Source organism: Porites lutea, chromosome 10, assembly GCF_958299795.1.
Source record: "Porites lutea chromosome 10, jaPorLute2.1, whole genome shotgun sequence".
Classification (NCBI taxonomy): domain Eukaryota; kingdom Metazoa; phylum Cnidaria; class Anthozoa; order Scleractinia; family Poritidae; genus Porites; species Porites lutea.
In genome coordinates, this window is record NC_133210.1 from 5,128,904 (window position 1) to 5,140,020 (window position 11,117).

The 11,117-nt window shown below is 40.3% G+C and overlaps 1 protein-coding gene across 1 annotated transcript; it reads left to right on the forward strand.

Moving 5' to 3' along the window:
* The first annotated feature begins 686 nt into the window (after positions 1-686).
* LOC140951020 (uncharacterized) lies at positions 687-8,765 on the forward strand. The gene is made up of 7 exons (XM_073400241.1): positions 687-887; positions 1,857-1,975; positions 3,158-3,233; positions 4,748-4,858; positions 5,416-5,601; positions 6,207-6,317; positions 7,835-8,765. Exons 1-7 carry the CDS (start codon positions 714-716, stop codon positions 8,018-8,020), a joined length of 963 nt encoding a protein of 320 aa, XP_073256342.1. The 5' UTR covers positions 687-713; the 3' UTR covers positions 8,021-8,765.
* The last annotated feature ends 2,352 nt before the right edge of the window (positions 8,766-11,117 follow it).

Here is an 11,117-nt window from a genome sequence, read left to right on the forward strand (position 1 = left end):
AAATCTTAAAGATATGAAGTCTTCTTGTTTGTCTATCTGTACTAGTAGCCTTTAAGATAACGAAGGTCGATATTTCTTGCATTATTACATGTGATTCGGGCCCTTATTGTTCGAATTTTATCACATGTATTCGAATCTACAACGCTAAGAAAAAAATCATGATCACGCGAAATATTGATTCAAAAAGCTCGCTTACCTTTAGTTCATAGCCAATCTGTGTCCTACGGCCGGTTTAAACGCCGTTTAGTCGACTTTCTTTCCATCGAGTACTGAACACTATAGACGAAGTAAGTAACTGTAAACGGATAACCTACGATACATAGAATATGAGTTGAAAATCAAAGCTTCAGCTGACTACCTCTTGACAAGGCTAATTGTCTTTTGCGGTTTACTTGAATGAATGCCGAAATCTCCCTCTCGATATAGCTGTGTAATCATTTTGCATGCGACCTAATTTGAACGAAAAACACAAGTGAAATGGGGTAACAAGCCGGATGCGATGACATCTAAGTGATAATCTTTATCTGTATTAGCCAATCATAAAGCACGCTACCCTCTCTACCCATGAAATGCATGTAGCCAATCAGATACAGGCTTTCGAGAGCTGCTACACATGTAATTTGTAGTGCCAAAAAAGGATTCAACGGACACCTGTCTTGAATATCTTTTTCACAATTACAGTGTTCTAAGTTCCTTGCACTGCATCGCACGCAATGGGCTCCACCGATGATCTTCCGATTGTGAACTTCGAAGCGCTGAGCCTCAAACATGAACAAGTACCTGACCGTGATGATCCTACAGTAAAAGAATTAGCCAGGCAGATGGTGAAGCATTTTAGTACAGTGGGATTCGCTTATATTACCAACCATGGCCTTACCCAAGAAAAGGTATAACTTTTCTCTTTATATTTTCTAAGAACACAACATAATTAGCGATTTTGCATTAAAATACACTTACACCAAGGTCTAACTAGGTCTAACTTTTTTCTATTTGCGACTGACAAGCCACGTGAACGACTTCGCAAATGCTAGAAGCCATCCCAGAGAGAAACCTTTGCTGGCAGGGTATTGGCTTCGGGGCTTTAGCTTTGATTGGAAAGGACGTTAAAGAAGTAGGCGTCCCGATGGGTGTCTTCTACTGAAGCAAAGACTGAAGACTTGAATCCCAGTTTAGTTTGAACAACTGTTGAAACACGAGAAAACGGCGGAAAGACAGTAAAACGTTCTGTTCGTCCCTTAAACAAACGATATCGTTGAGTTCTTCGTTTTGTAAAAACGATCCTTGTTCCAGTGAGAAAAAAGCCCAGCGGGGAAAGTGGGGGGTGGCGGGGGGTACCGGATTCCAAGTGAAGGGAGGATGATCGCAAGATTCTTGGGGGTAGAAAATTTAAACAAGTGTCGTAGTTTTTTGTGCGTGTAACATTAAGTAGGGATTTTTGCGCAATATTCGAAACAGTTCCAGGGATTTTGACATCCTGGTTTTGATTTTTGCCCCATTCAATTGTCCACAACCGCCACCCCTCCACCCCTTCGGTCTAAGTGACCGGAAGACGAAGTTAGGTTGGATCATCCCGTCACTTGGAATCCAGAGTACCCCTCCTCAGGGCCAATTGTTAAAAAACCAGACCCTTTAGGACCGTACATCCTATAAATAGCTTGATATATGAGAGGTAGTAATCTCTCCCCCGGAGAATAACTAACTTGCCTTTACTAAAAACGCGAGGTTATTAAACAAAAGACTTTATCGACATAATCTCGCAAGAAAATGGGTGTGCTGAAACCACCCGATTATCCTGATTATTATCTTATTTTGTCTGTTTAATTGTTTATAATGCAATAACTGTACTTAATTTACAGGTTGATGCCGCATTCAGCGCTGGGGACAGGTTTTTCACTTTGGAAAGTGAAGTCAAAGAAAAATACAAAAAAGAGGAAAGGGCCAGTCAAAATGGGTGGGACGCATTGGAAAGAGAGAGGTAGTTAACTCTTTAGAGTAGTCACAAGTGCAGCACGTAAAGCCATAGGTTAAACAGCTTTGTTATCCGACCGCAAATCATATATGTGTTTTATACTGCTGTTACAACAGAGCCTTTGGAATAAAAAATAAACTAGCTCTAAGTTATCAAGGTAAGAATTACGGGGCGATGCAGTTAATTTTTTTTTTTTCTATTTGCAATCTTACCTAAGCGAAAATGAGTTGTCTAAACCGCCTTGACACGCTCTTCTCCGCTGATCGGCGGCTCTTTGCGTCGTAGGGAGGCGGGGGAAAGGGGAAAAAAAGCGCGCGGGGCCGGGGGACGATAGGAATGGGGAAAGCCGCAAATAAAAATAAACGAAATTTTTTTGAACGAAGCTTTGATCCACTTGATGTTAAGATCCGAATCAGATCAGTAGCAGGGCATCTCTCAATCACGCTTTAAATGTTCCTTTTACGCATATGGAGTTAATTTCATAAATGAAACAGACGAGAGGGGGATACGTCACGTTGCCATGGAAGCAAATTCTCTGGATCTCAACAAACCGTGAAATATGGCAGAAAAAACGAAAAATTTAGCATGTAAGACTTTCCGGTGCATAATTATTGCACTCAGGAACAATTAAACAGTAGCCCATACTTTTCTTCCATCGTTTGACAATGCAAATTAGCTGTCTGTGTTTCAAGAAAGATTGTTGAGATCTTTCCAGTCGTTCAGATAGTTTATTGTGGGTTGGGCCTTCCCCACAATCTGAACGCCTGGAACAGGCTAGATGAGATCAGAAATTCCGCTGTAGAGTAACGTTACGTCACACAATTGTCAATACAGTCGATTCTCTCTTAACGAACACCTCTGTAAATCGGACACCTAGAGTTGGTCCCTGCCTTTCTTTACTCTCTTTATTGAACTCTCTATACGACAGTAATCTCTCCAAGACGGAAACTTGGTGCCGGTCCCAGAGGTGTCCGTCTGAGAGAGTCGAGAGAGAGTTAACTGTACTTTTGACACCCTGCTGGTAGAGGTTTAACCCCCAACATGTTCGCGCCGCTGATATTCGCGTAGTGGGCCTATTTACGTCAGACAACCCCGCGCGAACGACTTCGTTATCCTAAAAAATTTATCTTTTTTTGTTCTATAGGTTCTATAGTTTTATTCCTTTAACGTATTGTCTTTTGATTGCAGTGTTAATCGGCGAGAAAAGACACCAGGTGATCTAAAGGAATGCTTCGATATAAAAGATTTCTTGGAGGATGACTTCGTAAGTCAATAGCTAGATGCCAAGTTATCCAATGAAAAGCCACACCAAGGAGAGCTGAAAAAGTTAACCTATTTAATCCGATGAAATACCGATATGAATATAAGATAATAATATATAACAGATAAATTGACTTGTTCTACTATTTTGGACAGTGACTCCACTAAGATATTCGTACTTGCAAGAACAAGTCTAGCAACTTAACATTTTGAGATTCACGGCGATTACATCTTTAATTTCTACAAACGAGTTCAGCTATAGTGCCAGTCAGATCTTTTCCTCCAAATGTGCGGTAACTTTTCAGCCCGTAGACACGTAGTAGTGATAATAATAATGAGAATTAATCTAAAAACGTGACCTGATTTGAAATACAATGCAAAATGTTCTCATAAAAAGCATGTGGACTTAATTTAGAACCGTGGTTTTGTGCCGGGAACGCTTAGAGATTATTAACGCTTTCAGAAACAGTGTAGAGGAATCAAAGTTTCCAGAAGTTTCCGGAAGTTATTTTTTGCGTACTGTAATGTTTTCAAGGTAGGAGATATCGACTGAAGTTGCGTATCCAGTGTTGGATTCGTGCAGTGAGGTTTTTGGCTGTTGGCGCTACTGTGGGCGAAACTTCATAACAAAACAAGCCAAGTTTGAGTCTCATTTCAGGATTTCAAAATTAACACAATTATTTGAATCTTTGATGCAAACATGAAGCTCATAAAATAGCTTTCCTTGCCCGAAAATTTTACGGGACTTACGAGAAACAATCTCTCTCTGGAAACAAGTTATAGCGCTAATACACTAAAGGGGTCTGGAACGGCCAAAAACTGAGAGTGAAAGTTAAAGGCCAATTTTGAAGCGGTTCCTACAGTATTTCAAAGGTCGAAATCTTGGTTCCAAAACTCGCACTAGCTGATCGCGTAGTAAATTTTTGCCCCACATACCTGATACCCCTAACCTATTCCCTTGCCGTTCTCACTTAAGTCAATCCTGAACTCTACCGTGAGCTGTGACGTCACTGAAACAGAGGCTCGTTTACCCTTTTCCAGACTTCGCGCCGACAACAAGTCAAAAGAGAACGCTTAGGGACTAGGCTGATGATACCCATGGACAGTTTGTGTACCACTGGCTGCTTTAAACTCGACTGGTGTAAAAACGGGACGCATAAAAGTTGTCGAGATGATTGGGAAAAATAACAGAGTTTGTGAAAAAAGAGAAAACACTGACTCTTCCCAGTCCCTTCTGGACGAGTTGGGCACAAATGCTTCAAAGTTTACGGCGTTCCGTTTTCATACTAGACACTTCTTATGTCTGAGGCGAGAAAGTCGTTTGTTAAATGATTCTGAATGACGCACTTTAAGAAGACATTAAATGCATCTGTCTTATTTACCGTTCATAGCTAGACACTTTAACGTCTTTAGCATAAAAACGGCCACTAAGTTGCAATGACAACAATAGCGTGCGCCGTGAACGTTCCAGTCAAGGATCAGTGTTAATAATTGCTCGTTATTATCGGTCATTTGCAGCTTTGGCCAGCGGAAGTTCCCAACTTCGAGGAACATGTGTTGAATTTATGGAAAGATACTCATGAGCTCAGTTTAAGGGTGCTCTCAACTGTCACAATTGGGATGGGTCTGGTAAGTTCCATATTGGGCCATTTTGGCGGGGTTAAAATTCGATGTAATTGGTCCGTTGACTATAAATTGACGAATAAAGAGAACATAAAAGCGAATCTACTAAACTTTTTTCTTATTTCCTTAATGGAATAGCCGTTCCATCATTTATGGTGTGTTATGTTCACGTGGTATCAGCTAAAGAAACGAATTTGAATGGAATAAAAGTTTGTAGGCGGGTTAGAATTAACGCTTTTGAAATGAAGTGAGACAGAAAAATTTTTAAAGTATCATGGACGGAGCACAGAACAAATTAGTCAGTTAGGGAGGAACTCAAAAAGGAAGATCAATGGTTAGAGATCTTTATAAATAAACAAAAGCTGAAGTACTAATCTTGGCACAGGATGCGGTATTGCTAAAGAGAACAGTATTCTGGATGGAGATGACATGAGATTGTCGTGAAAATGAGCGGGAAAGCCGAATTAATACCCCATTCCTGATCCTGTTAGTCTGACAGCAACAGGAAGGATTATGACTCACAAATGATATTGAATTAACTTAACTACTTTGTTTCATCCCAGGATCCTACAACTTTTGACTTTGCTTTCAAACATACTGGGAAGCTTGAAGGAAATTCTGCGCTTCGCTACACTTACTACCCAAAAGCTGACCCGACAAAGGTGAAACCTGGTCAGCTACGTTGCGGGGAACACACTGACCTCGGGATCATAACGATGCTATATCAAGATGAATTAGGAGGTTTGGAGGTGAGACATTAACAGAAACTAATATCAAACCAGTGACAGTCGCTCCGACTGAGTGACACCACCTACTGGTTTCTTCTCGAAATGACGCCTGAGAAACGCGCGCAGAAATTCCATACTGACGACGCGTCGTGGTTGTGCCGCGTGGGAAATTTGCTTCAACCAATCAGAAGATGCGTCATCAGTATGGACGTTCTGCGCTCGTTTCTCAGACGTCATTGGCGGCAAACCAGCTTTGGCGTCGCGAAATGTCGGCTGTTTAGGCGAGGAGAGCCTTTTGAATTTCGAAAACTTTCTGCTCACCCTAGCTCTGCGCGATTATGAGCTCGACGATTACACAAAGGAAACTTCTGCGAACTTGTGAAGGAGAGATGTCTAGAATTGTTAAGAATTTTTTCATGTAAAGCAGTCGGCATAAGTGACCTGTGAGCGAAACAACTACAGTATTTCACTTAAGACCCTTAATCTTCGACTCATTTTTGGAATTTCCAGTATCATGAGAGGATTGGAGAAATGAAGCCGAAATGTTAGCAGTGAAAATCTTAATAATAATAAGCGGAACTAAAATGTACTTCCTTACTTGAATATCTCTGTTTCTTTTCTAACAGTTTTTGTCCGCTGAGGGGAAATATGTTCCTGCAGTTCCCATCAAAGGATCTATTTGCATCAATATTGGAAACATGATGCAGAAGTTGACATCAGACAGGCTTATCGCAGGGGTAATGGTTTTATGTTTATTTTTTCAACATTTTTTTGTTAAACTGTACAGTGACGCAAAAGTAGCTTTTTTGGAATCAGATTACCTATAACAGATAAAAGTTGTCTCGGACCCTACTGGGGCAGACTGGGTGTGATTATTGCGGGCGACAGGAGGGGTCCACAATCCTAATCTGCCCGGGTTGCTCGAAGCATGGTTAGTGCTAACCAGCGTTAAATACCATGGAAACCTATACATTTTGATACCTCTTAACCAACGGTTAGAGCTAACCAGGCTTCGAGCAACCGGCCCCTTTTTTGCTACTGCGCATGTTCAGCACTTCGTCTGGACTTCCACTAAAAATGAATGGAATACACAAAACGCAATCTGATAACGCGCATTTGACCATATTATATCACGTAGAACTTTCGCAAAGCACAGCGTTGGGGCAAAAGCGTTTTAACAATCGATCGCCCGCACGCCGTAACCTTTGGTTAGTACTTATTTGGCTAACCATAACCTTAAAGCAAAGTACTTCGTGTCAAGCTAACGTAATAATAGTCTCTCTGCATATAACTCATATTATTTTAATTTGGTACTTTACCTGCTTGAGCGGCTTTGTCTTCTTGTGGTACTTTCCTTACTCGAGTTGCTTAGTACTTACCACTTTAGATGCAGTCACACGCTATAACTGCAAATTTAACCAACTGCTGGACGTTTATCTGAGCGTTTAATAAATATCTAACGGAAAACCCTTAAAAGCTACAACAATGATAGTAAGGAAGAACATCTGTCAGGCAACAATACTTTAAATTTATGATCATTTTTCTTATATGTAAATACTAGTCATCCCGGTATGTTACATTATATGAGCCCCTTCGATAATCGAGTACATTGCCTCTAATTTCCTACACACTAATGGTCACAGTCTTTATGGGTCCCACCTTTAGGGGTAAAGAATGGAAATTCGAAACTTTGCGAGACCCTTGTTTCAAAATTCGAGCCTCCGAGACGCAAAATCACCCGAGATCTCACGAAATCGGGCCAAAATTTTCCAAGACCCACGTTTTTTGAGGAATTATTCTATGCCCCGACCTTTATATGATAAACGTTTCGTCCCATGTAATTGTAAGATAATCCAGATTCTGGAAACGTTTTGCTTATGGAATCCAGAATCCTGAGCTTTGGAATCCGGAAATAGCTCTAGGAATCCGGAATCCCGCTATAACGATTGGAAACCGGAATCCAAGTTCCATTAACAAGGAATCCGAAATTCATCACCTGGAATCTGGAATCCATCACCTGGAATCCAGAATCCATCACCTGGAAACTGGAATCCATCACCTGGAATCCAGAATCCATCACCTGGAATCCGGAATCCATCAACTGGAACCTGGAATCCATCACCTGGAATCCGCAATCCATCACCTGGAATCCGGAATTCACAGCATAGAATCCAGAATCCAAGACTGCCTTGGATTCCCTTACATGGCGCAAAACTTCATTCCATTCTCTAATTGATTGTTAATTGCATTTCAGCGCCATCGAGTAGTGGTGTCAGAAAAGGAGGTGAATTACTTGAACCATCCTCGACGCTCGCTTGTCTACTTTATGCGTCCAGATCTTGACGCACAGATTGAGTGCCTAGATGGGTCCAACAAATACGTGCCAATAATCAGCGGAAACTATGTAAAGCAAAAGTTAAATGCCACTTATCAGTATTGAAATCCACAAAATTTAAGTAATAGACTTTAAAAGCAACTATCTATGAGGGTTCTCAAATAGATTTTTCGATATCCGTTATTTGAAACTCGGGATTTCGGGATTTTAAGGCAAAAATGGGCGAGATTCGGGATTGAAAGTATGCGCGGGAGGTTGCATACCAAAAATAACCCTCGGGATTACAGAATTACGGGACTGCACGAAATTTTGGGTCGGGACTACGCGATTGAAGAACCCTATTGGGGACCCTCATCTAGGCCTGTCCCGATTATGCTCGTAAAATTCTGGAAATTAAAGTTGCCTATTAGAATACCAAATTATTGCTAAAAATCGCCAAAATCCCTAAAGTTGCCACCTACATTTCAAAAGTTGCTACGTAAATTTCTTGACATTTTAAATTTCAGCGTTACTTTATAATTAAAAGCTTTGTTCTCTGTTCTACACAATGAGGGTTTACATCAGTCAAGAAAAATAGCTTGAAAATTACTTCTAAAGAGCTGCTCCCAAACAAATATCGGCGAAACCACGTGAAGTAGCCCAAGCTCACTATGAGAGCCTTGAACAACATATTTCTTAGCCAGGTAATTATTCATACGAAGACAATTATAAATACTTGGTCGTTGTATGAGAATTATTCATTTTTGTATAATTTATGGAAATGTGCATTAAATTTGCTTTTAAGGCTTACTTTTCTGTTGATAAACGCTCAATGAATAAGCACTCACTGAATTTTTGGTGAAGTCGTTAAATTTTTTTGGTTTGAGATGTGCTCTAAACCTAATTTTGCTCAAAAATTGCTCAGAAAGGCAAAAGTTGTTCGAGGTTGCTTGAACCACAATAAGTTGCTTCTAACGGCAAAAGTTGCTCAAAAGTTGCCGAGCGCAATCGGGACAGGCCTACCCTCATCTATCCTTTTTATCGGCCGCAGTAGACCAACATGGACGAAAGTTTTGGTTTTTTCCCAACATTCAACTGGTTTATCACTGAGTTTCCCCGGTGATTAAGCTAACAAAGAGTTCCATGTAATCTTTTGCTTTTATATAACAAGTTTCCATGCACCAGTAAAATAAACAACAGATCGACCAATCCAATGATAACGCGTGTATTGTTTTTTAATAGTTAGTTAATGCTGTTCTTTGAGCCTTTCTAATCTAAATTCATCTGAATTTAACTTTTTTTATTAACTCTCCAATGAGGTTAACATCAAAATTTTAGGGAAGAAAGCAAAATATTCAAACTTCAGTTTAATTTAGAATCACCTTGTGGAGCATGATAATAATTAAGTTATTTTGTCAGTTTCTTGGAGAATCATGAATTTTAGTTTGCAAATGGGCGGTAATTTATGCTAAACACTTTGTGTCTTTATACCTAAAAGAACTACCACACAGCAAAAAGTTGAAAACTTAAGAGAACCACCTTAAGAAAAGGAATAGCACCCTTGGATTCCTGGGTCGGGCGATGCCTACTCCCTAGGCCTCATTATTGCGCACGGCCGATGTGTTTCGGGTCACGTGGTTCGAGCCAGTCACGGCCCAGTCTCGGATACGTCACCAAAATGCATTGACCGAGAAGGCCTGAAAAGACGCCGTACAGGGACTTGGGACTAGGCAAGGATCGGCGCTCCTGTTGGTGCAAGACCGACGACAAGCATTGGAAAGCAAATCATAGTTAGTAAAGGATAGCACTGGTTATGAAAGCTGCAAAAATCGAACATGTCAAACAAGGAGCTTCACCTTTTTTTTGAGCTCCCTAAACATGCACAATCTTTTGTTTTTATTCATTAATTGGGACGTTTCTCTTGGTCAGTAAGGGCGGCAACTCTCGACTAGTCACTTAATCTCCACCACAGACGTTCTTAGGGGTTCGTCACGCATGCCCCACTAACGTCTGCTGAAACGAGTGGTAAAAAACGTAGACCAATCACAGCACACTTCCAGATCTGAGTCTCTGGGAAGTGTATCTTGGACCCTTAAGAAGTTTTGCTCAAGACAGAAAAGATCAGAAAGGTATCGACAGGTGAATACCTTATACTTTTAGAACAAATTACTCAGTAACTCAGTCGCCTTCGTGCTAGAGATTGCCCTCGCAATCTCATGGGACAAATTACCTTGGAGGTTTAATTCGCTGAACGCCGGAAGCTGGCTTTACTACAAATCAATAAAGTGCAAAAAAAATTATGCCTTTTGTTAAGTTACAACGTACCCTCCGTTGCCTCACCCACGGAACAACTTTTTGAGCAAAACACATAATCCAGCCTTTGACAAAGAGAAATATACAAAACGCTCACGCTTATCTCTATATTCTTGTCCGGAGCTACCTCTTTGGTCACCACACTCTACGGGCGTCCAGGAACCAGGAACACGGAATATTCCGGAACAAGAAAAAAAGTAAATTACTCTTTTTTATGAAAAAAAATATTATTAAATATAATAATAATAATAATAATAATAATAATAATAATAAAATATTTTTTCCTAAAATTATACTAACAAAATTAATAAAATAACAAAACATAACATAACATAAAAACGAAAAATAAGGAAAGAAAGAAAAAGAAACTGCTATCATCTCCAAGTATGAGAAAACGCCTGCGTGAAAGGATATTTTTTTGACACTTGGACTCTTAGGGGAGCTCGTCTTTCGTCCCTCGTCGTGTTGATGTCTTGCAAAGTTAATTTTTAGTACGATCAGCATTGCAGTATTCTGCTTGGAGAATCGAATTTAATATGTCTACTTTTTCTCTGTAAGTACTTCGTGTCAACCTCCAGAAAGCAAAGCACCTTACATTTTACTTGAAGTAATTAAAATTACTTCAAGTAAAATAAAGCTTCACACACAACCGATTCTTTTTGACTTCAGGTAATATTTTCCCACGCAACAAAATTAAGATTGATTGACATGTCTCGCCTTTCTTAAAGCTCAAGAAACCGCAAAACTGCAAGTCAGCTTTCAACTAAGGCCTGTTTCAAACGTCGTGCTATTGCCGTGCTAAGCTGGCTGGACTGTCGCTCGACTACAGCACGACATTAGCACGACTTTGTTTCAGACGTCGAATGACAGTCGAATGGAACGGCTGTTGCCAAAAACAAAACACAAAAAT

What these genes read in the sequence shown, in the direction of transcription:
- LOC140951020 (XM_073400241.1), top strand. Translation starts at nt 714, where the DNA reads ATGGGCTCCACCGATGATCTTCCGATTGTGAACTTCGAAGCGCTGAGC. An exon ending in GACGCATTGGAAAGAGAGAG is followed by an intron (nt 1,976 to 3,157) that starts GTAGTTAACTCT and finishes TTTTGATTGCAG; the next exon opens with TGTTAATCGGCGAGAAAAGA. An exon ending in ATTTCTTGGAGGATGACTTC is followed by an intron (nt 3,234 to 4,747) that starts GTAAGTCAATAG and finishes GGTCATTTGCAG; the next exon opens with CTTTGGCCAGCGGAAGTTCC.